At 43.9% G+C, this 24,953-nt stretch overlaps 1 protein-coding gene across 1 annotated transcript; it reads left to right on the top strand.

The window, feature by feature from the left end:
* Positions 1-7,813: 7,813 nt before the first annotated feature.
* CHMP1B (charged multivesicular body protein 1B) lies at positions 7,814-18,660 on the top strand. The gene is made up of 8 exons (XM_032702186.1): positions 7,814-7,930; positions 10,496-10,593; positions 11,805-11,951; positions 13,476-13,544; positions 13,780-13,887; positions 14,807-14,850; positions 15,181-15,253; positions 15,625-18,660. The coding sequence occupies exons 1-8, from the start codon at positions 7,915-7,917 to the stop codon at positions 15,667-15,669; spliced, it is 600 nt and encodes a 199-aa protein (XP_032558077.1). The 5' UTR covers positions 7,814-7,914; the 3' UTR covers positions 15,670-18,660.
* The last annotated feature ends 6,293 nt before the right edge of the window (positions 18,661-24,953 follow it).

Genomic DNA, 24,953 nt, shown 5'->3' with positions numbered 1-24,953 from the left:
GATTCCATGATCTCCCACTGCAGGGCTTTTCCAGCCATCCCAAATTCCAGGAGGGGAGTGCATGGACCGCAGCAGCACTGCGTCCCTCCTTAGGGGCTGTTCCCACCCAGGGGACCTTCTGCTGCCTGTCCAAGGCACTTCAGCTGCCACTGACCCCAGCTGGGGTCACACCCAGGTGCACACCTTGCTGTAGATTTGTTGCAGTTGTTGGTGCTGTTTTAACAGCATCAGCTGCCTGTAAATTCACATTATCCACTGACAGATTTCTCCTGCAACAAAACAGATTCTTGAGCACTGCAGGCTGTCACACCATGTCAACCTTTGGCTGTCCTCTGGCACACAGATTAGGAGTGAGACCAAAGGTCCTTTAAAAATACCTCAAGGACAATGATTTGTGAAGAAAGACCAGGCTGGATGAGGCTTGGAGAAACCTGGTCTAGTAGAAGGTGTCCCTGCCCATGTCAAGGGGGTTCAACTGGATAGTTTTTTAGGTCCCTTCCAACCCAAACCATCCTTTGATTCTATGATTCTCTGAAGCTCTGAGAGTGACTTCATGGGACTGTGGGTTCATAACTCTGGAGATGAGCAGCCTCTTAAACTTTTTTCTCTATGGGAGGACAGAGGAGGAGAACAGGACACAGCCCTGAAAGAAGAAGCAGTAAGAGCTGGCAAGGAGTGTAGGAAGGCACACCAAGAAATTAGGGAGGGTGAATGGTAAGGAAGGAAGAATTTGCTACTGTAGAGGATGACTGGGAGCAAGATCTGCTGCTGCCTAAGTAACACACGTCCTAACTTTGTAAGGAAAGGAGGAAAAGCATTGAGATGGCTTCTCCCCACCAGCAGCACTGGAGTGGGACAGAAGCTGGGGGCCCATCCTGTGCCCCAGCCCCAGAGCAGAGGGTGACGGTGGCACTGGTGCCCGAGTGTCTGTGCCGTGACAGATCAGGAAGGGACAGACCTGGGGCTGGGCTGGGCTGGGCTGCACACACTGACCTCAGAGCTCGGCTCTGCTCCGTGTGTGACGCCAGCAGTGTGAGTCACCAGGGCACAGAACAGAACAGGAGGAGTTTCCACATTTGCAAAGTGCAAGAGGCTTAGGTCAGATCGGATGGTATGTTTATCAGGGAAGCAGCAAGGCTCTGGAGTAGCATTCATGTGCTACAAGGAACTGTTTCATGGGCTCTGTATGAAAAGAGCTGGAGTGGAGCCTGGTATTATTTACCGTGTTGTGCAATATTGCAGCAATCAAAAAGAATGACAAATGCAGAGCAGGAGCAATCCCTTTAGAGAATAAACCACTCTGACAAATACCTTACAGAGAGGAAAGACTGTTTTGATCGTCATCGAGAAAACGTGTTTTAAATACTCAGCAGAGCACAGGCAGCCCTGGCAGCAGAACCCTGAATCCCTGGAGCAGGGAGCAGTCACGTAGGCTCCGGTGCTTCCCCGTCACACCATCCCAACCTCTGAGCTGTCCGTGCCAGCTGTGGGGGGACTCCTTGTGGGACAAGGAAACTGCCAGCTGAGCCCTAAATCCCAGAGAAGTTTGGTAGTTCCTACAGAGATCTAAAATGCACAGCATGGAGCACTAAGGATGCAGCTGCTGTGTCCTACTGCTGGAGAAGCTGGAAGAGGAGAAGGGGAGGCTCTTCTAGGCCTCACATAATTTCAGCTGGGAAAAAAAGGGGGAAAAGCCCTGAAAGTATTGCATAGGACTATTTCCCAGAAGCGCCCCAAAATTAAATGCAAAAATATAAAGCAAGAACATAAAAATCCCATTTTAATTTGAAAAAAATTGCTATTCCATAAAAAAGCCTTTGTGTCGTGCAGTCTCCATGAGTCTTTGGAGGTCCTTGTCTTCCTCCAAGGCATGGGCTGAATTTACCCACAGCTACACAACCTTAACAAGTGGTAGAGCCATCCCTGGGTATTGTATTGATTTACTATTGAAAAGAGATTATTTAAAAAAAAAAATAAAAAAAATTGTATTTTTTATTTTCATGGAGGTTCTTTTAACTGCCTCTCTCCTCCAGTCTTTTTCCAGAAGAAAAATCACTTTTCTGTCATGTTAAGTTTAATTTTTGCCTTAAGTCTGTCCCAGTCTTCTCATTTGCTCGGTGGTTGACAGTGTATTTTCAAAGTCTAAATATTAATCTATTTAAGAACAGAAATTAAGCATTTAAGGGACTAAAAAAAACCCAAGTTTCAAATCTTTTTCAGGACTAGCAGCCTGTTTACTTCAATCTGTTTTTGATTTGAGTGAAACACCATGTCCCTATTTTAAATTGACCACCCCCATCCCGTTCCAGAACACAACCAGTACAGCTCAGTAGAAGGTTGTGTCACTGCTACTGGCAGAGATAAGCTGGAAATGAAGCTTATTCAGGAAATCCACGGTAATAGAGAAGGGGAAAATTTATTATTAAAAATAAATCAGCCTAGTGATGTGGAGCCCTTTGGTTTTCACTCTCCTACTTTCAGAAAGACGGAACTTTAAATTTACACCAATTCTCCTGAAATGACATGATGTATTGGAGCTCAGAGGTGCAGAATCAGCTCATTAACAGGGTATTGGAGAGTTAAATGGTTTTATTGAACCATTTCTTTCATGCCCTCTGGCTGCTGCCTTTGAGATCCGTGCAGGTTCACTCTGAATTCCTAAACACTTCATCCAGGGACAGAGGCTTTACAGTCCTGCTTTCCTTCATTGTTCCACAAAGAGACAGAGAAATCCCACTGCTACTTCAGATAAATAATGCCCACAGTGCAAGAAGTTTTCTTTCCACAGAAACTTTGAAGGAGAGAGCGACATTTCAAAGCAGAGCCAGAAGGTTTTAAAGGTAATGATGTTTAAAGAGCATGAAATATGACTAAGAGGAGGTTTTTGGGGAAGAAAATATTAGAAATTAAAAAAAAAATCAGAAAATGAGCTCTTTCTAAAACATTAACTATTGGACTCTCCTTTCCATGGAAAATTTAATTTCTGGTGTGCGCTCTAAATGAGAACAATTTTTGGTGAATTTTCTGTGGAACAGAAACTCTTAGCTTTGTCCACTTTGAGTAGTATCTTTTAAATGAAAATATTACAGAATTGTCTCTGTGAAAAAACAACCAGAACTTCAGTTCTGAAGGAAGCAATATCCAGTTGCCCAGAGAAGCTGTGGCTGCCCCATCCCTGGAAGTGTCCAAGGCCAGGTTGGACAGGGCTTGGAGCAACCTGGGATAGTGGAAGGTGTCCCTATCCATGGCAGGGGTGGGACTGGGTGGACTTTAAGGTCCTTTCCAACTCAAACCATTCTGTGATTTTATGGTTCTGTGATTAAATCATCATCACTGGCGACCTTGTTTTCTCCTGTTGTTGCCTCATACTCGTAGTGATTCCACTGAATCATGGAAATGCTCATTTTGGGATATAATCACACAATGTGCAAAAAACTGCTGGGATCAACAGGCTTTGTACACCCACAGGTCCCTATAGCCAGAATGTCCCTGTTTACCCAGTACAGACAGTGGGCAGACCTAGATTTTGCCACATCTCCACACTGAACTAGGACTAATCTGTTGTTCCCTCTTTGAACTGGACTCTTCAGTTGCCACCATTTGCAGTGGACTCTGGTGCATCCCCAACATTCTAAGCCCTCAGTAATGCTGAGTTTCAGAGTCCTCCTGCTGGAATGAATCTTGCTGCAATTAGAAGAGCAAAGCAGACAGTGGGCAACAAGTGCATGTTTTGGTGCCAGTGTTCCTACATCCAAAACCAGGGAGGAGGCCAAGCTGCCTGGCTCATCCCACGGATGAACATCATCCTGTCTCCCAACGGCTTCTGCTTCACAGATGTAGCCAAGATCCCACATCCCCCAAGCTCTTCATCACTCTAATTTCTTTTTGCTACATGTAGACTTTAAGGACAATGTGAGTCAAATCCTTGTCTTGCTTTTACTTGGAATGCACTAAGAAAACTGCATTTTAATAACAAGTGTTCTCCCAGCATCAGAGCTCTCAGCAGTGTTGTATCACACCCGGGTTTACTTGTTCCAATGTTCTACCCCCTGAATTTAACATTTACTGTCTTCTGCGTATCACACATGACTGACACCAGGAATGACTAAGGGAACAGATCAATTATTGTGATTAAAATTGATCTCCCCACAATGCTCTCCCGGTGTCACCGCTCACAAGCCAAGGCACACGAGCCCATTTGGCTTGGGCTTGGAACCATTTCATACAGGAAGAATTTCACTGAGTAGAGTAAAATCATTGCTATGTCAAAATTAAAGTATTTGATCACCAGGAGAATAAAAATCAAGCTGTGTTTATGGACTTTACACCCCGTGGCAAAGTCATATTTGGGTTTGAATGCATTGCAAAAATGCCATTTTATAGCCAATGCTTGGGAGGTTTGTGCAATATGGGATCTAAGGTATCATGAAAGTAAAATGTATCTTTGTACCCTCTTACAAAATATGAAGAAAATTTCTGTAGGTTTGGCTGAAAGGCATCATTGAAGAGCTCATTAAAATCAACCAACCTGTGCCAACTCCTGTGCTGGTCAATACCTGGGAAAACACACAGGAAAGGGAAAAAGGAGAGAGAAAAGAGCATGATGGAGGAAGAATAAGAAAAAAACTGAGCTGAAACACCATGGACACAGACAGAATTTTATGTAATGAGTATTTTCAGCCTTATCACCTCCTCGCTGCCCTAAAAGCCGTCACCACCTGTAAGTATTCACATTAAACTGGCAAATACATACACCTCCATCATGCCTGGAAATTGAATTCTGCTGAGTTTTCAGCACTTTTATTTAATAATTCTGATTTTTTCATATTTTCATTTCAATTCTTTCCCAGCTCATCCTCTTGTGCAGCTCAGTTTGTCAGTTTTATTTCTCCAAAGTGCTGTGAAGGGAGCAACATATAACCCACAACTCAATAAAATTTAAGGAAAAATAAATATTTTCTGCATCCAAGATGAGATGGAGATTGTGTAGGAGGGAAGGTGAGGGGTGGAAGCAGGAGGTAGACTTGAAATTGCTGCTTTTGGGAGAGGTTAGAAAATTGAGAGTTGGTAACAGTACAAAATGGCTGAGGCTCTAAAATGGATTTATCAAGAACTGAAATACAAAAAGCAAGAGGACAGTGTGGCTGTGAAAGGTGATTTCAGTCTAATGAGACATAAACAACCAGTACTGGACATCCACGATTGTTTGAAGGAAGGTAAAGCAATCTATTTACAATTTTATTGGCTGGAAAAAGCCAACAGCTTTCAGAACTCGGGATACAGCAAAGTCCCTCTCATTTTAGAGGCAGAAGGTCTGTACTGAGAGTTCAGGGATTAGTCAACAGATTTATTCACTTCCAAATGTTGATCACTCAGAGGCCAAAGAACAGTGACTCAAATGCCATTTATCCCTGTCCCTTTTTCGTGGGTGAGGCAAGAGGGTCTTAGCACTGAGTTGCTGTGAGTCCTGCCTCACTCTGCCCCCAAAACACAGCTCAGGAGGGACTGGGATGGGGCTGAGCTGGAAAAGCCCCAAGGACACAGGGATGTTGGTTTGGAACATTATAGACACGACGTTCCTGCTGTGGGAAAATGCATCCAAGCAGGGCCAGTTCCCTCCCACACCTGTGCCAGGTTCAACCTCTGCCTCTTCCATGCCAAGCCCCTTGTCCAGGTGGAATGGGACCAGGATTATCTCCTGGCAGTGGCACTGGAGGGTGACCCGCAGAGTCCCCCACGCTGCAAGGGCAGCATTTAAAAAAATCTCTTTTGATATAATTTGCTCTGCAATATTCATTCCCTCCTCCAGGAAATGGCAAGTTGCAAATGGAAGATGCAGAGAACATGCAATTTCTGTGCTCTAATGTATTTTCGGGATGTTATTGTAATGAAAGTATTTCTAAATTATTAAATTACATAAGTTTCATTGCAATCTTTGCCAACATCTTGGTGTATCTCTACACCTGCACCCACAGCAGATAACATATTTAATTTAGGTTGCTGAAGATAATTGCTTCGTAATGTGTTCCTTCCAAATTTGTGTTTTCTTTTTTTCTTTTTTTTTTTTTTTTAAAAATCATGAAAATTCAGTGATGCTTGTCAGGGGAAAAAAAACCCCAAACAATAAACTGTATTTCTGGTTTAGCTCAGGTAGTTTTTTAAGGTGTATCACCAGGATATTTCCACAGCAGTCGAAAAGAAAGAAGGATTTCAGTTGGAATTTGTGAGCTGATGTCCTGAGCAGCTGCAGCCCAGTTTTCTCCCTCCTGTGTCACCAGTGTGAACCTGGCTGATGCTTTTCCAGGTTTAATTGAGGTAAAACATTACATGTTCCTGCTTCTGAGCAGGTTTTTCTGCTCTGTTCTCTAACACTGTTGTGGATAATTAGGTCAGGTTCACTTCTCCTTGACAGCACTGAAACAAATAATTATTTTTCAAAGTAGATGATCACTCCAATACTTCCTATCTAATATCACTGCCACCTCCAAAGCATGTCCTAATGAAAGAGTTCCAGGAATAATAGAGAAAAAACAAGGCGGATATTCAGTGATCTAGTGTCTGTTTCTGACCCTAGAAAACCTTATTCATTTAAGGAACTATTACTCATGAGAATTACTGTGCAAGTGTCTAGGAGGCTGAGTGCAGGAGGGCTGTTCAAGCAGGAGCAGACTCTATTAAATATGTGAAATCTCTGCTACAGCTGTCCACAGATCTGGTTTAAAACCATAGACAATAACATTTCTTCCGTGAACTGGTGATACTGAGAATTATCAGGTCCAGAAAATCTCATCTTTTCCTATCTCCTGGAAACAAAGGTCCTTCCTGCAGACCTCTCCCATTGCACACACGTAGTGTGTCACGGCTGAGGTGTCACCAGTTGGGTTTCAAAGCTTTTACGGCCAGGATTCAGCAGAGATCCTTATCATCACGAATTCAGGCTCCTGAGACACAAGCAAGAATAATTAAGTTACTGGCTTTGCTCAAGTGTCCTCTGCCACACTTAACTGCAGCGTGCATTTATTTGCTACGCACGCTCCTGTGTTATTACCGTGTCCACAATTCCTACAGGCATTTCCCTGAGAGGAACTAGCAGCTGAGATACATCACTGCCTTGGCAGGGTTTGCCTGAGATGCTTCAGCAGAAAATAACATTATATATTTATTATGGTGGGTGAGAGGCTGGAGATGCCCCAGCCTGCCCCCCCCCCATGCCCTGGGCTCATCCCCAGCGTGGGCAGCAGGGCAGGGGGGGATTCTGTCCCTCTGCCCCCTCGGGTGAGACCCCACCGGCAGAGCTGCCTCCAGCCCCGGGGAACAACAGCACAGGGACATGGAGCTGCTGGAGCGAGTCCAGAGGAGGCCCCGGAGATGCTCCAAGGGCTGTAGCCCCTCTGCTCGGGAGCCAGGCTGGGAGAGCTGGGGGGTCACCTGGAGAAGGCTCCAGGGAGACCTGAGAGCCCCTTGCAGGGCCTAAAGGGGCTCCAGGAGAGCTGGAGAGGGACTTGGAGGGACAGGAGAAGGGGGAATGGCTTCCCACTGCCAGAGGGCAGGGTTAGATGGGATACAGGGAAGGAATTCTTGGCTGTGAAGGTGTTGAGGCCTTGGCACAGGTTGCCCAGAGAAGCTGTGGCTGCCCCTGGATCCCCGGAAGTGTCCAAGGCCAGGTTGGACGGGGTTTGGAGCAGCCTGGGCTGGTGGAAGGCGGCCCCGTCCACGGCAGGGGGTGGAAGGGAGCGATCCCCGCCAAGGCCGCAGGCGCGTCCCCGCCCCGGGCCCGCCCCGTCCTGTCCCGCCCCGGCGCGTCACGGGCCCGGAACCGGAGCCGCCGGAGGAGCCGCCGCCGCCCCGGGCCCAGCGCAACCGAGCCCGGTTCGGTCCCGCTCCGCCCCCGCCGGCCCGGCCGGCGCCACCAGCATGTCCAACATGGAGAGTATCCTCGGGGGGACCGCGGGCCGGGCCGGGAACGGGAACGGGGTGTGGGGACGTGGCGAGCGAGGCCTCCCCGCCCGGGAGGAGCCCCTGGGGAAGGAGGAGGCGATTCCAGCCCCTCAGGTCGGTGGTCGCGGTGTCCGAGGGGCAGGAGGAGGAGGAGGAGAAGGGCTGGGTGTGACACTGGCAGGAGCTGAGCTCTCTGAATTCTTTGGAGAAGAGCCGGCCGAGAGGGGTCTCATCAATTCATACAGATTTCTCCCAGGAGTGTCAGAGGATGGTGCCAGGCTCTGTTCAGTGCTGCCCAGCGACAGGACGGGGAGCAATGGCCAGAAACGAAAACACAACTAAAGCACCTCGACATGAGGAAGAACTTCTTTGTGTCCGGGGTGGCAGAGCTGCCCAGGGCGGGTGTGGAGTCTCGCTGTCTGGCGACACTCCAAACCCAGCTGGAGACACACCTGTGTCACCTGTGCCAGGTGACCCTGCCTGGGCAGGGGGCTTGGACTGGATGATCTCCAGAGGTCTCTTCCATCCCCAACCATCCTGTGATCCTGTGATTTGACCACCCTGGAGGGCCGAGGAAGTGAGTGGGAGGTTCAGTGTCTCTTCCCAAGGCATGGCCAGGCGGCCTGAGCTGCTCTGCAGAGGAGGGGCAGGCGGTGCTGCTGCTCCCAGGGCTGTGGTGGATGGAGGGACAACCCAGTTCCGAAGGAAGAAAACACAGTTTATACTATAAATAGTGTAAATTGGGCGGCAGGGACACCAGACATGCACATAGACTGGGGTGATGTCAGTAGGGCTATCCCCCCACACAGCCACTGTGGACACTCCCGGCTTTGCTTCCTGCTGGTGGGGAGAGTTTACACACAGAGAAAACACTGTGTGGGCTGGTTTAAACTTCCCTGATGTACAAAACCATCTTAATGATCAGGGACAGAAACTTCTTAAAGATCACAGAGGTCTCCATGTGGATTCCAGAGGTCTTGGTGTGGGTGGAATGTGCGGGCAGTGCTGGAGCTGCCAGTTGTCTGAGGGAAGGCTGGAGCAGGTGACTGTGAGTCACAAACCCTGGTGGAAGTTGTGTTTCACTTGGGTTATGGCACATTGAGAAAGACACTTTAAAGGAGGAGCAGGAATGTGCTGCTCAGGAATGGGAGAGCTGAGGAGGTGGCAGGTGAGATGTTTTAATGCCCCAAGTGAGTAACTGAAGAAGTTGTTTCAAAATAAACTGAAGTGCTGTATCAGTGTAAATAGGTGATGTCATGTTTTGCCTGGTGGTTCTGGTCTCTAACCATAGTGAACAACGTAAAAGTGCTTTCCTGCTTGGTAATTACCTGATCTGTGGCTCAGAGCATACACTTATTGCTGCTGAAAGGGATGGTGACCTGGATCTTAAAGCAAATATAAATACAAGTAGCAATTTTAGTGCTACTGGTACCTACCTTAGTAAATATCCTAAATGCAAAATCATCCGTTACCTGATTGTTTGTAGGATATCAAAGACATTCCTCATGTCTGCTGGCAAAAAGCAGCTGTGGAATAATTTATATACTTGAAATATTGAAGAAGCCTCAAGTACCTGTAGTGTTTCAGCTTTTGTGCTTCCACTTAACTGTTAAGTATCTTAGTACCTGCTGCAGCTTCCTCCTGGGGTAGCAAAGGTGGCAGCAAAGAAGGCTGCAAAACTTTTTGCTTTCATTTTGTTTGAGAAGGATTAATATTATTTGGAAGCTTTCATTGAGTGTTTTAAGAGAATGTCTTTTAATTGTTATTTCTGCAGCACACACTTTATTCTCTGTCAGTAACATTTAATGCAGTCATTCTAAGTCGTGTTGAAGGCCTGACTTACTGTTTTCTTAGAACTCTCAGCTTAAGCAGGACTCAGACTTTTCTTTTTAAAAACTTTCTCTTCCTGCCTTAAATATTCTCTGCCCAAAAGTCAGATGATGGAGTTGCCAGAGAGTCCAGGACTGTTCACATGACCCAGGGCTGGGAAGGAGCTGGATGAACAATTTAAATCTGGGATCCTCCTGGGGCTGGGAAGGGCAGTTCTGCCTGCTGGGCTGTGCCTGGGCATGGCCAGCTGAGCTACTTTGCTGTTAAACTGTTCATTTATCCTGTTCCTCAGTGGCTTTGGGGTTTTTTTTTGGATGGGGAGGTTCCAGGTGGGCCACTAAACCACATCATTTCACTGAGAGTCACAGGATCAGGGGGTGTGAGTGAAAATAAACGGCAGAGAAGAGCTCTCAGTTCTTAGGGGATGTTTGCCTGGTTGTATTTTATCAGTCTGAAGGAGGTCTCTCATGTTAAATGGAGCCACTTTGGGTTCTGAACTTTTTTTAATGGCTGTACATTTTGGATCAAGATATTAAGTGGCACTATAAAGCAGCTTGGTAGGTCTCCTTATCCTGCAGATTTCAAGGGCTTAACTAACATTTTCCAAGTTTTAATATCACTAATGGGGAAGGACAGTATATGCATGGTTTGGCAGCACTTCAAACAGGAGAGAAAATACTACAACTGAGGGATCAATCCTGTTCTTGAGCCTTAACTTGCACTGCAGAACACCTGTTTAATTTGAAGTTTGCTGCAAAGGAGCTCAACAGGAACTCCAAAAAATGTGACAAAGAAGAAAAGGCTGAGAAAGCCAAAATTAAAAAGGTAAGTGTGAAAAAAGCTTTTTAGATCTGTTTTTTACCTACTACAGCAGGAAAACCTGTGGTGTTTTATCATTTCCCTGGTGTGCATGCTAATAATAAAGTGGTCAATGTCTGGGATTTAAAGTAATGACTATAAATCTTCCCGTGGTTATTAATAAACATGAGGATAAATTCTCGTGTATCCTCCTGGACAGCTTGTGGAATTTGCTTCCCAAGAGGATTGTCTTGTAGGCATTTTGTTAGAGACTATTGTTCTCAAAGTTAAAAATGCTTCCTGTTTCTCAGCTTGTATTAAAAGGGCTTATGGAGAGGAACTTCAAAATAGCTTTTGAGTCATTGAGATAGTGAAGAGAGAAGAAATTAATTTAACTCTGTTTTTGTCCATGAGATACAGTTGGTGTGGTTGCATCTGAATCTTGAGACTGAAAGTGGTTTGAGGAATAGAAAGTTATGTTTCTGTAGCTCTGTAAACCCTCCTGTTTGATGAGCATTCTAGATATCTTCCTTGAAAAGAAATTAGGGGTTCAAATCTTGAAAATGTTTGGGGGAGGATGTAGCGAGTCAATAACTACAGCGATCCCAGCAGAGGCAGAAAACTGGAATGCTTTATTGGACTCACAAGTCATAAAGGGTTTAGGGTCTACATATTGAACAGGGGGTTGTAACTATTACAATTTATTACAAACAGGGGGTTTCAGCGGATGAAAAACCCAGGTTAACAAATTTGGGGTCTTAACAATTACATCATAGCGAAAAACCCATCTTATCTTAGGGGGATTACATGGGGGAAAGAGGTGTTCAGGTTTACAGAATGCACAGGATCCAGGGGACACAAAGGGAGAGATAAAACACAATAAGTCTTCTGCACTGGCTTGCTGAAATCAGGGCATGGTTTCTCCAGGCTTGGACAGGACATTCCAAACCCCTGGCATCAATGGATCCTTGTCTGGACTCTAGATGGAGGGTTTTCCCCAGTCTCTGTTAGCCCAAGGCTTTTGTTTAAACCTAGCAGTTTTCTTTTTCTCATATCCAAATTTTGGAATCCAGCAGGAGGAGGGAAAGGTTTATCGTCTCTTTTAATGGAAAAAAACTTAGCGACAAGTCAATGCTTTTATTTCAGAAATGAAACAGGCTACTCAGAAACTATATTTGCAGGAGTAAGCAAGGCTAAAAGGCTCTTTTTTTTTAATCCCCCTTTTCCTCGCTTGCCAGGCCATCCAGAAGGGGAACATGGAGGTGGCTCGGATCCACGCGGAGAACGCCATCCGCCAGAAGAACCAGGCCATCAACTTCCTGCGCATGAGCGCCCGCGTGGACGCCGTGGCTGCCCGGGTGCAGACTGCTGTCACCATGGGCAAGGTACAGCCCTCCCAGCAGGGACACCCCTCAGCTGCTTCACATGCTGTCCAGAACCACCTGGGCACTGTCAGGTTTGGTTTAGATGTAGCCAGTAGTAAAGCAGGTACGGGAATTTCTCTGGCAGCTGCTCTTTGGATTGACAGGAGGCTGAACGTGAGCCAGCAGTGTGCCCAGGTGGCCAAGAAGGCCAGTGGCATCCTGGCCTGTGTCAGGAACAGTGTGGCCAACAGGTCCAGGGAAGTGATTCTTCCCCTGTACTCAATGCTGGTGAGGCCACCCCTGGAGTGCTGTGTCCAGTTCTGGGCCCCTCAGCTCAGGAAGGACATGGAGGGGCTGGAGCAGGTCCAGAGAAGAGGAGCAGCAAGACTGGGGAAGGGACTGGGCACAAGTCCTATGAGGAGAGGCTGAGGGAGCTGGGGCTGTTCAACCTGGAGAAGAGGAGGCTCAGGGGAGACCTCCTCACTCTCTACAACTCCCTGACAGGAGGGGGGGGCCTGTAGTGGGGGTCGGTCTCTTCTCCCAGACAACTATCAGTAAGACAAGAGGGCTCGGTCTTAAGCTGTGCCAGGGGAGGTTTAGGTTGGATATTAGGAAGAAATTCTTTACAGAGAGGGTAATCAGGCATTGGAATGGGCTGCCCAGGGAAGTGGTGGATTCTCCATCCCTGGAGGTGTTTAAGGTGAGACTGGATGTGGCATCAGTGCCATGGGCTGGGAACCAGGGCGGGGTTGGATCAAGGGTTGGACTTGATGATCTCGGAGGTCCCTTCCAACCCAGCTGATTCTGTGATTCTATGGTTTTAAGATTATTTTGCCAAGGTGCTTTTCCCCTTCCCAGGACATCAATTCATGGCATAGGGCTTGTGATTCCAGAGATCTTTTTTAGCTCAGGGGGAAGATTGTTTTGCCAAGATACTTCTCCCCTTCCCAATGCATCAAGTCATGGCGTAGGACTTGGGACTCCAGAGATCTTTCTTAACACAGATACTTGTTTAAGGCAAACTGCTCTACTGAGAGTTTGTTGTGCCACGTGACCTGTGTACCAAGTGTATCCCTTAACACTGACGGGTCTCAAGTCCACAAAAATTAATGCCATGTAAACCTCAGTTTTTAGTGAATTTTGCCTTAGGATGTGTATTTCAAGTGGTTAATTTATAGAGTTTGAAATGGCAGGAGCTATTAAAACAGTGACATTCCAGATGGATATAGTGTGTTTCCTGCTATTTAGTGTTGCCAAAGCTCTGTGGATAAGAGAGCTGGGTAAGAAATCATGGAATTCCGGGATGGTTTGGGTTGGAAGGGACCTTAAAGCTCACGCAGTTCCACCCCCTCCATGGACAGGGACACCTTCCGCTATCCCAGGTTGCTCCAAGCCCTGTCCAACCTGGCCTTGGACATTTCCAGGAATGGGGCAGCCACAGCTTCTCTGGGCAACCTGTGCCAGGGCCTCCCCACCCTCACAGGGAAGGATTACTTCCCAAACTCCTAATTTTTCTTTGTAATAGTTTCCCTGCCCTTATTTCAGGTGACGAAGTCGATGGCAGGGGTGGTGAAGTCCATGGATGCCACGTTGAAGAGCATGAACTTGGAAAAGGTAAATAAACTTCATTTTCTTGAAGCTGAACGTCCACAGCAGAAAGAAGAATGAACACAAGTTTTGAAAAGGGAAATTCCATCAAGAGAAAAGTTTTCACAGTGAGGTTGGGAGGGAAGGGGGACAAGCTTCTGATCTCCGGAGGCTGCCTGTCCTTGTTGTATGATTCTGTTTTTGTTGAGGTGTATTTCTTTTGTTATCTGCAGCTTATTGATGTGATTCATATTTTTTATAGATATCTGCACTAATGGACAAATTTGAGCATCAGTTTGAAACACTGGATGTTCAGACACAACAGATGGAAGACACAATGAGCAACACTACAACGTTAACAACACCACAAGTAAGAATAGTCAAATGTTTTTAACAAGGTGACCTTAAATTGCCTGTCTAAACTGGATGGAAATGTCTGATTCTCTTCATTCTGCCTACTTTGGGACATATCAGCCACTTCTGCCTTTTTGCTTTTTGTTCCTTTGTGATGAAGAGACTGTTTCAAATTGTCCCTACAAGTGCAGAGGATCACAAAGATGTATTTTAGCCTATTTTTGCAGGCTTTATTTTATATTATAACTTGAAAAATTTAACCTTCCTACTGAATAAGCAGCATTTTCATGAGTTTTAATGAACTTCTGCACCAGAGAATACTGCAGCATTGCCAAAGCAGAATATGCTGTGAGTTCTAACTCACTGATATTAGCAAAATTACATGAGTCACTACCAAATTAGTAGTGTTATATGCAATGAGAGGTTGGTAATTACCTACTTCCAGTTTATGCACATGTGCTCACTAAAACGAATCTTTAAACAGTGCTTATTAAGAATTCCCAGCAACTGTCCCCTTGTGCTGTTCCACAAGGACCAGCTTTTGTAACAGAACATTTGTGAGAGAAATTTAGTGGAGATAAATAAAATAAACCTAAGCCCAAATCCTATAAACCAAATCTATTGGAGATGGGCTTTTTTTCCATGTTGTGCAAAGCAATAGCTCATATTCAGCACTTGAAACACTCAGGTATATGTTTGGGTTTTTTTTGCAGAGAAGTTGATTTCTTTAGAAGCATCATTTCACAAGGCAGAGTTCAGTTAATGTCACCTCTGCTCCTTAGTTTTGAGTTTATACCTTCTGGTGGTTAAGCACAAAACTGCTCTGCAAAAGGCATTTATCTTAAAATCAGTTTTGTTCAAATAGTTCCTGTTCTAAGAAGATTTAACAGTTGTCAGAAACTCCAAATGCAACAATCCCTTTTGTTTTCCTTCAGAACCAAGTGGACATGCTGCTGCAGGAAATGGCAGATGAAGCAGGGTAGGTAAAATCTTGAGTGTCCATTTCTCGACTAAGTCTTGGTTCCCACAACCCTTCCTGGTTTTCTTTAAGGTCAGATACCCTTGCTTTTTATGTCTGCCTCTTGGAAGCATAGTTAAAACACCATTTTCCTTTCACCTCTGGACACGTATGACTTGTCTTGGTAGTGAGTCAGAATTACTCACCAGCTGGTCTAAGGAGCTGGAGTACAGCATTCCTGGGATGCTGTCTCAGTATTCCTCAGTGTTTTCCTCCTCTGCTTGTCAGTTATTGTTCTTCCCCTTTATCCACCTATACCTCACTTGGCTTTTTTTCTGTATTTCCTCTTAGCCTTGATCTGAACATGGAACTACCTCAAGGACAGACAGATTCTGTTGGTACAAGCGTTGCCTCAGCAGAACAGGTAAATGTCAGATTTCCCTGAGATCACTGTTTTCTAGAGAACTGCTGTGAGAACTGATGCTTCACTCTGCCAAAACACTGTTGCTGAATGATATTTCTATTTCAGCTGTCCCAAAGAAACAGTGTGTAGTTACAACAGCCTTGCTATCAAAATAATTTTAACTATACATTTGTCTCCTTAGTGAAGAAAGTTCAGACGTATTTTTGCCTCGTTCTTTCATAGTTCTGTGTCCTGTAACTCCTCCTTCACAGCCATCCTTAAGCAAATCTTGTTAAAACATGAAAGAGTTTTATATCAGCTGGACATGAGGTGGCAGAGATTGATTTTGATGTTGCTGATGGTTGGTTTCTTTGTGTTTGATGGTCCTGCAGGATGAGCTGTCACAGAGACTCGCCCGCCTACGGGATCAAGTTTAATTCAACAAAGCTGCAGTTCTTTGTTCCTGCTTCCAAACTTCCCTTCTGGAACTAACCCTGCACTACACTGGAGATGTAAACAGTCTGGCTTAGTGTTTGAATATTTGTGATATAGGGTACTTCACTCCTCGCTTGCTACTCTTTCTAAAATACATTAAGTGACCCAAAAATATCAGCTCTGATGTCCTTTCCTGTACATTTGGAAGTTGATCTATTTTTTGCAAGCTTTTTTCACAAATTCAAGTTGATGTTCCAATTCAGCCACTAATGTTGGTACATTCTAGTTCAAAGCCAAGCAGAGTGTCATTGAGATATATTTTAAATTATGAGGTGATTTTTTAAAATTAAGAGAACTGTTTACAGCTGGAGAACTGATGGTTCAGTTCAGATAATTTTCTGACAGAGCCGAACTCCTGGAACACACAGGGGTGGACAGCATGGATTTCATGGAAAATGCACTTGTTGAAACAAATAAGTGGACTTTTGAGTTTTTTTAGTCTTTTAAAGGTGAGGTAATTGTGCTAAAATTAGCAGTTTCATTCAAAAATAAGTTACCAAAAGCTGATTTCATATAACTGGGGACTTGTGGTGGCATCACTTTAACACAGAAGGACTTAAATATATTTTTTGACTCTTTGTCTGTTGCTCTTTGCAGATAAAATAACATGATTTGTAATGTTCCAGTTGTATGGAGGAGCTCATTTTAGCAATTTCTATTTCTGCACAGAAGGAGGGTCTGGCTGCTCTCAGGAGCTTCAAACTCTCACAGCAGTTGTAAAGTAAAAAATGGTTGTAGAAATTTGTAGCTGAGACCACTTGTGATGTGTTGTGATAAGCAGTGACTTCAAATTATCTTCCTGATTTTTTTTGGGCTCATTTTTATGTTTTTGTCTTTGTAGGGGTGAGGGAAGGTGTGAAGCATCAGGCTTGGGATTGGTTTTTAATTACCTGGTGTTCAGGGTCATGTGGGTTTTCCAGTGTTGGGGAAATATTTGAGGAAAATAAAACACTTCACTTTTTTATTCAAGCAGGATTTTTCAGTGAAAACGTGTAAAAATGATGAAACATTTCAGAGCAGTTTCAGACTTTATTTGGAATGTGTTACCCAACTCACTCCAAAGGTTTAGCAGGGTGTTACATACTGAAGTGATCAAGGCTACTGTGAAAATAAGATAAGGAAAGTAAGATAGACAAAACAACCTAAAATGTTGTGGAATTCTCTCTCACACTGGCAGCCAGAACTAAAACAACTAGTTTAAAATGTGATCTTTTCACTTGTGTAAATGAAAATAAGTGTAAACACCTTGAGTGTTCCTCCTGTAAACAGGAGAAATTGGAAGATGTTTAAAACCCACATAATTTTGCTACAATCCCTTCAAATTATTAATACAACATCTTAGGAAAGGGACTATTTACTACATTTTCTTCTGAACAGTGTAACCAGATAATGGTGTATCTATGCAACAGGTTACCCCAGCTGAGGTAACTGTGTGTGTGCCTTTGCCTTGCTGGATTTACTTCATTTTTTTTGTACATTCAGTTACTTCATATCATAATATTGCTAGAAACTACCTGCTGTGGAATCACTCCTCACCAGAGTTACTCTGTGGTTGTTTGAGCTTTGTGGTTTGTTGGAGCTGTCCTTGAAGTGCTGAGGGTTTCAGTGTTTAATATGACAGCTCCAGCTGCCTTGCCTGGCTTATTTTAATGATGCTTAATTTAAAATTATGTTAAAATTTTTTTAAAGAAGTTAAAAATCATACTGCTCTTAGGCTGGGTTTGGGCCATTCTGGAACTGAGCTCCCACATGGTTGATTTTCCAAGTTCCTGTGAGCCTTGGAGGAATTTAAAAATAAAGAGCCGAGACTGGGATTGCTGCAAGATAAATATTAAATAAACTCATTATTTTATTGGTGATGCACAGTCTGGTTTGGAGTTTTGATCTTATCCCAGGCTGGTGAACTCTAAGACCCCATAGATTTCCAGTGTTCTTCCTTTAGAGGAATTAAAATATAAAGGCTTGACTGACTTAACCAAGTTAGTTCTAATTAAGGTTAAGTCTGGGAGACTATGATGTAAAGAGCCAGGCAGGTTTAGCTGACCTGGGGAAGAAATAGGTGTCTGAAACAGGGAATTTTTGCCCTGTTGGCTTCACTCCAGGAATTTTGGTGTATTCCAGCCGTGCCAGGATTTGGGGCCTGGCAGCTTCTGCAGCTTCTACATGCAGATCTCCTGCCCTCTCCTGGGGAAGTGGTGTCTGAGAGCTGCATTCACCAAGTTTTAACAGTTATATATTCAAATATGTATATTTTTCTCATGTCTTTTGAAAATACTTCAAACAAAATTACTCTTAGAGCAATATTTGAGTTTCATCCTTCCTCCCTTTCGGGCTCCTCAAAACATTTCTCTTCCCTGAGCAGCTCTGGCTCCTCACTCCGACCTTGTTTTGTCTCCTGTAAATTGTCTGTGTTTGTACAAGTTCATTTCATGTTAAATCTGTTTATGTGCTTTTATGGAACTTATTCCCAGCTAATATTTCAATATTTGTGTGACCAGCAGGAACATCTAAAGTGAAACATTGCTTGAAACGTTGCTGGATGGTTTTGCTCAGCATTTTTTTCCCTCTGTTACTAAAACTGCTGGTGTGTGGTAACGTTTTGTCTCCATTAGAATTCCAAAACAAAGCCATGAAGAGCTTCAGAGGAAAGGAGAGGGAAGGAAAATCAGAACAAGAACTTTAATTTCATGACTGCAATGGGATCAAATGATTGAGTTGCCTTTGTGGAGATCCTCAGAGCCAAAAAATAGCAACTTTTTGTTAAGTATAATCAGCAGTTATGCATAGAAATAAACTCTGAAGCTGGTGATGTATATAGAGAAGAAAATAATTTTTGTAGCTCTGGTCAAGTTCACTTTGAAAACTGCTTTACTTGTATGGGACAGTTTGTAAATGTAACTGCAGGTGGTAAATAAAATTGTACAGACAACTTATTTTGAGTGTGTGGCTGTTACAGGTCTCTTACAGAGATAAACAAGCACATGCCATCATATTCCTGTGAGAATATAACCAGAAAATTAAATATTGATGGATCAAAACAAGAAGAAAATAAAGTGGGAGCTGCTGAGAGAGAGATTTGGCAAAATCAGGGAGTAAATAATATTAAGTATAACAACATAAACTCTAATTATTAACAATTTAATGATTTTTTAAAATGTTTAGTCTTATGTGGAGTGATCCCTCCAGCTTAAACATCTCAGAGGGTTTTCTGTCCTTGCATACAAAACGAGGGGTCACGTGAAAAAGTGGCAGGAGATGGTGTGGGTGTGGGTTTGAGTTTGGGTGTGGGTTTGAGTTTGGGTTTGGGTTTGTCCTTCCCAGGCCTAAAGTTTTTCAGTTTTAATGTTTCCCTTCCACTGTTGTTTGGGAACCAGCAGAGGGAGCCTCAGGCTTTGCTCTTGTAGATCCTGCAGAAGTTGCTGGTTGAGATTCTTAAGGGGAAACCGGCTGGTTTAAGGCGCTGTCTGCTATGGAACCTTTGTTTTCGGCAGTATGCACTCCCGGGAGGATGTGCCTGTGCTGGGTCCTTGATCCCAGCCTAAAAAGCTGCTGGGCTGCCGAGGATCCAGCCTGGCAGCACTTGGCACGGGCTGATTTGTGTCAGCCTTCACTAAATCCTCCTCAAAACATCCCTTTGCTGCCTTTAGCCATTAATTTGGGTCTTCCAGATCTGTTAGGAGTGTGATAGTGAGTAACACTGTGCTTTAAACTTGCTTTTAAATTTCATTTTTAGTTAGGCCATGCGTTTTTGAGCTGCCTCATTCTGCTTTTGTCCTGTGATAATTCTGGTTTGTGCAGGGGGAAACATTGTGGGCTGATGGAAATATATTTCATCAGTAAAATTTATTGTCTTGCTGGAGGCTTGATGAGCTTTGATTTGATGACGTATTGACTATAATTTCATATGGGATAATTTTATAGTATCTGTATTTTAATATGTATTTAGATCATATGTATTTAGATCGTGTGTATTTAGATCACATATATTTAGAGAATATATATTTAGCTAATTTATATATTTAGCTAATTTATATATTTAGCTAATTTATATATTAACTAATATATATAATATACAATATATATTATATATATTCAGGCTGCTGAATATATATTGTATATAATATATATTGTATATAACATATATTGTATGTAATATACAATATATATTATATATATTTGGATAATATATTTAGATAATATTTTTATAAAATATAGTAATAATAGAAATATAGAATAATCAGACATTAAATATTCACATATATATATTTATTATATAGTAATATATTTTAATGATATGTTATTGTACAACTCTATAATATATGATATATATGTTTATATAATTTCATAATCTCTCTATAGTTCATTGCACTTTTCAGCCTCCACCTCTCATCAGGCTCATTTTGAGCTCACAGCAGCACTAGACTCCCTGCTTTCTTTTTCCAAACAATACTTTTCCACTGAAGCCCTGGGAAGGGTCAGTGGCCTTGCTTGTATCGGAAGCAGGTCCCTTCATTACCATTCCATGAGGGAAAGGACCAACACGAACAATCTGTAACTAATTCCTGTGCCAGTTGGGCCGTCTGAGCTCGGCAGAAGATGCAGGGAGGGATTTTTTTGCAGGCTCTTGCTTCCCTTTGCTGCTCCTTATTAAGGATCTCTGGCTGTGCTAAACAGTTCAAAATAGAACATCACTGCACTGCAGGATCCTGGCTCTTGGAAAAGCTTTCCAGGGTCGTCTGACGCCGTGAGGAGCAGCCGGACTTGGACTATCTCACACAGACAGGCTGCTCTCAGCCCTTTCTGGATAAGGGTGATTTGAGACCATAAAAATATTTCATATTGGATATTTCGAAACTAAAAGCTGTTTTCCTGTGTGTATTGCTTAGGATATTCTGGATTTATTAAGGAATGAAACAGTCCTTGTGTGAAAGTCTAAAGCAATGAACATTCTGTATCAACTGCTACGTGTATCTGACAAGATAATAATCAGCTCAATTTAATTTCCTTGCTATCTGATTCATAATTCTTTCTTACAATCAATTTTATGTCAAAATGAGCTGTCAGGGATAGGAAAACATTTTAAAACTTCTGTTAAAGATACTCAGTGTTTTTTAATTACATTTTTTAAGACTTTTTTTTTTCAAAGATTAGATAAACATAATCCCGGAGTCTCTGTTTCACTTTATCCTTATCACAGGCAGGGCTTTGCTTCTCTTGCTGTAAAATGGGTCAATACCGGAATTATTAAGCTCAGTTTCTGTTGCTTGTGGTTTTTTTAGTTCCAGGTTCTGTCTGGAAGCCCCAACATGTGCCTGGAAATCCGTAGGAGAAGCGGGACCCTCTAAGAGTGTTGTAAATTAGTTCCAGTCTCCACGAGCCTGCTGTGACTAATTGATATGACCTGGAAGTGGATAAAGTCCATAACAGCAAGATCAACTTTTCCTCTGGTAATTTGACAAATAGAAGCCTTTTTGCAGTCCCATGTAGGCCACATACCCCATTTGTTCTGTCCCGATGGGCAGCGCTTCCGTGTTGGAGTGATAATGATTTTCCAGATTCCTGCTGATTTGTTGAGCAGGTGCCTTAATTTATTAATGCCAGAGGAAGGGAGAGATTGAGCAGCAACAAGAAGAAGAGGATTCCTGGCAGCAGCTATATATCAAAGCTATTCCTCACCCAGTTATGTCGCTGTAAGTATTTGAACGTTGCTTAAAATCTTCATATTTCCATGCAAAATATATAATTACAACATTTTCTGCAGGGTAATTCTATGAGTACAGATAGCAGACATAATAATATATTAGTGGCAATTATTGCATTTAAGAATAGCACTGTTTTTTCATCCAAATATTTGAAAAATATAAAGGTTAATACTTACCAACCCTGAGTTGTCTGGCGAGTTTAAAGCAGCAAATACAGAATATTCCGGGTTGTCTTCCAAATTTAATGCTTTTCCGGAAGTTTTACAGTTTCATTTAGCCTGTGGTTGGAGTAATAAATAGGCCAGGTATCCCCAAGTTCTTCATAAAGGTTTATGGGGATGTTTGGGAAGTCTGAATGTTTTCTCAGGATACTGATACTGTAAATATGTGCAGGAAGGCCAGAGGTTTGTGAAGTCACTGGAGCTCATTTATTTTCTACAACCAGCTGGAAATCCCAGTGTTTGTTCGGGGTTTGACTCATGCAGAAGGGGCTGCTGGAATGGGAAACTCCTATTGGTGCCTAATTAATTTTATAAGAATAATTTTAGGGAGCCACTGTCAGTACTGTGTTTACTGGGAGTAAATCCAAGCTACCGTCTGAGCAGGGGGGCTTCTCTGCTCCCAGCCTCTTCCAAGCCTGCATCCCACCCATCCTCTCCCATCCCTAACTCTATTGGGTTCTGGAATAGTCTCACCATGACTATAAACCCCCAGCAGTGACTCAGGGGAGTCCAGTCCCTATTTATTTGTGCTCCAGTGGGATGTGAACCTTGGTCTCCGAGGGTGAAAGGTTGAGGGATGAGTGTCTTGTTTACCTGTTCTTTTCAGGGAATGTTTTCCTTTAATCTCTTAAGCAGACACACCATTTTGTCCCGTGGTGGGCAATGGGATCGTTAATGATGCGCTTAATTACTGCCAAACCACATCTGAGTGCCCGATGGCAGCAGCAGGAGGGGCAAATCCTGGGTGTCAGACAGGAGGGGTCCAAAAATCCTCAGCCTCGGGGGTTTAACAGAAGCATCTTTCCATGACTGGAAACCATTGGATGGTTTCATATCAACTCTGAGTGAGGCCTGAGGGGAAACTGGGAATTTACAGGCAGGAATGAGGAGAAACCAAACTATCAATGTATTTTAAAATCTAAACTGGATTCTTTTGAAGGTTATTTTAGAAACCCCATGCCCCTATAGATGCAACAAGTTAATTCAAGCACTACTGCCTTTCAACACATCTCAAGGTTTTCTCTTTGCTGAAGCTTTTAAATTCAGACATTTGCATCCTGAAGGCCCCATTTGAGCTTAATTTTTTTCTACTGCTGTGTACATTACCCAGCCAAGGTGTATGACTGGGGCACAGACACAATAGGATGGAGAAGGCACAGCAACACAGCTGCTGAACATATTCCCCATCTCCTGGTTAGTCACACTTGTGGAGTTTTAATTGAATTACCTTTGACAGTGAGCAGCAAACCTGGTGGGTGATCTCCTAAATTTAACTGATGGATGGGCTCCCTAAAATCAATTAGCATCCAGGGCTGGGAGCATGAACACGGCGGGGCCTGGAATGACAGCAGCAAATGTTGCCCAAGTGAAAGCAGGACTGTGCTGCCGCTGACCCTGCTCCCCACATGAAAGGAAAACAGGAGCCCAACAGGAGCTGAAAGAATCTGACAGTAAATCATTGAAGCTCTGTTTTGTACAACTGATACAGGATGCTCCTAAACTGCTTGATTAATGCTGGGCACTATATGAAAAGCAAGAAGGCTATGGCCAGGCAGCAGCTCTGCACCAGCTCCACGAAACACCATCTGGTTGCTTAATTATTTTTGGGAGACTCAGGGTAGCAGGGAGCCTGGAGGATTTAGATATTGTCTTTTCCTTTGCTGCAGTGACAGGGTCCAGTGTGAAGCCCTCTCAGTCTTCAGGTTGTTTGTTATCTGAATAATCAACTGATGGCAAAGTGCGGGCTGGAGGTTCCTCTGACCTTTGCCTCGGCGCAACTCGACCCCGCGCAGGGCTCAGCCCGAGCATGTAATGAGGGACAGATGGGACAGGGAGGAGAGGGGAGAACACAAGTGTTTGAGGGACTTTCAGGCTGGGACAAACAGAAGAAGGCAGAAAATTCTCCACTGGGGCTGCTGCCCTTGGGTTTGGAGGTGGGCAGGAAGAGGAGCAAGCAGGACGGTGGCCTTCCCTCCTGTCACCCCATTCTGCTGGATCACCAGCTCAGCACTTCCCCAGGAGAAAATCTGGGCCAAACGTGATTTATTTGAACACTGACTTAAGAGAAGACTCAGTTTGGATGAGGCCACATGTGAGTTTTTATTAATTTTTATTGCTGAAAGGAAAATAAATGTATCAAATTCAAAGAAGCCCCTACAGAAACCTGTCCCGTGGCCCCTGCAGGCACTGCCATGGGAGAGAGTGACTCAAATCCTGGTTTTCTCTGGGGGTATCCCCCCCTTCCCAGGCTGGTGCACTGGGTACCACTTTATAGGGTGTTCTGAAGTCAATGGAGGGCACAGTGGGGCTTTTCTTTCCTTGCCCTCATAGGTCATTGACTTCATGCATTGATTTCCAGGTCATTGCATGGAGAGCATTTTATTTTTTTTTTTAACAAACAGTAATAAATAGTACATTTTAGGGAAGAATTCTCACCTTGCACAGAGGGTCCAAACCTCATGAAAGACACTGGATTGCAATATTATAGAATTGTTTAGTTTGAAAAGACTTGTAGGTTCATTGGGTCCAACTGTCCTACCAAGGCCACCCATGTCCCCAAGTGCCACATCCACACATCTGTTAAACCCCTCCAAGAATGGGGACTCCACCACTTCCCTGAGCAGCTGTGCCAGGGCTGGACAACCCTTCACATCCCACAGCTCTGCGTGCCTTGTGAGTCTCCACAGTGAGCTGAAGGTCTCTTGTGAGACTTGACGCATATCTGGGAGAAAAGTGTGGTATTCAGGCCAGACCTGGAAAATCCTGAGCCAGAGGGATGAGTGGAGATGGGATGAGCACCAGGAGCAACATCAGCCTGACTCCAAGTGTTCCATGACTGCTTTAAAAAAGAAGGTGAGATCCAACACGTATGAATTATGTTGTGCTTAGCACAAACCTGTTTGTGAATTTAATTAATATATAAACAAAGGGCCACAGCCTGTGCAGAGCAGTCCAGAACATCCAGTGCTTTGTCTTCTCCTGGCTTTCCTCCACTCCTTTCGGAGCTGCCCCGGCTGCCGGGTCGGCTCCTGCTGACAGCCCTGAGCAGAGCTGAACTTCAAACACGGTGTTTTGTGGCCCATCCAAGCCTTTGGCTTCGAGGCAAACACACGGGAACATGGCTCCAAACACCCGGCTCAATCCCCTCAATAGGATTTCATGCATTTTCAAATGGGATCCGTCTTGATTTGGGAAACAAAAAGCAAGGGAAAGACAACGGCTGAAACCCCTCCCAGTGCACAAAGTGAGAAATGTGGCTTTAATTTAGACAACTAATTGCTTCCAGCTGAACCAGCCATTAAA

The sequence above is a fragment of the Chiroxiphia lanceolata genome, chromosome 14, assembly GCF_009829145.1.
Source record: "Chiroxiphia lanceolata isolate bChiLan1 chromosome 14, bChiLan1.pri, whole genome shotgun sequence".
Lineage (NCBI taxonomy): Eukaryota > Metazoa > Chordata > Aves > Passeriformes > Pipridae > Chiroxiphia > Chiroxiphia lanceolata.
Note: the sequence above shows the minus strand (reverse complement) of the source record. Positions and strands in the feature narration are given on the sequence as shown.

Bases quoted from the DNA above. Each gene is read 5' to 3' on its own strand.
- CHMP1B (XM_032702186.1), top strand. The intron at 10,594-11,804 runs GTAAGTGTGAAA...CTCGCTTGCCAG, and splicing joins AGAAAGCCAAAATTAAAAAG to GCCATCCAGAAGGGGAACAT. The intron at 13,888-14,806 runs GTAAGAATAGTC...GTTTTCCTTCAG, and splicing joins CAACGTTAACAACACCACAA to AACCAAGTGGACATGCTGCT.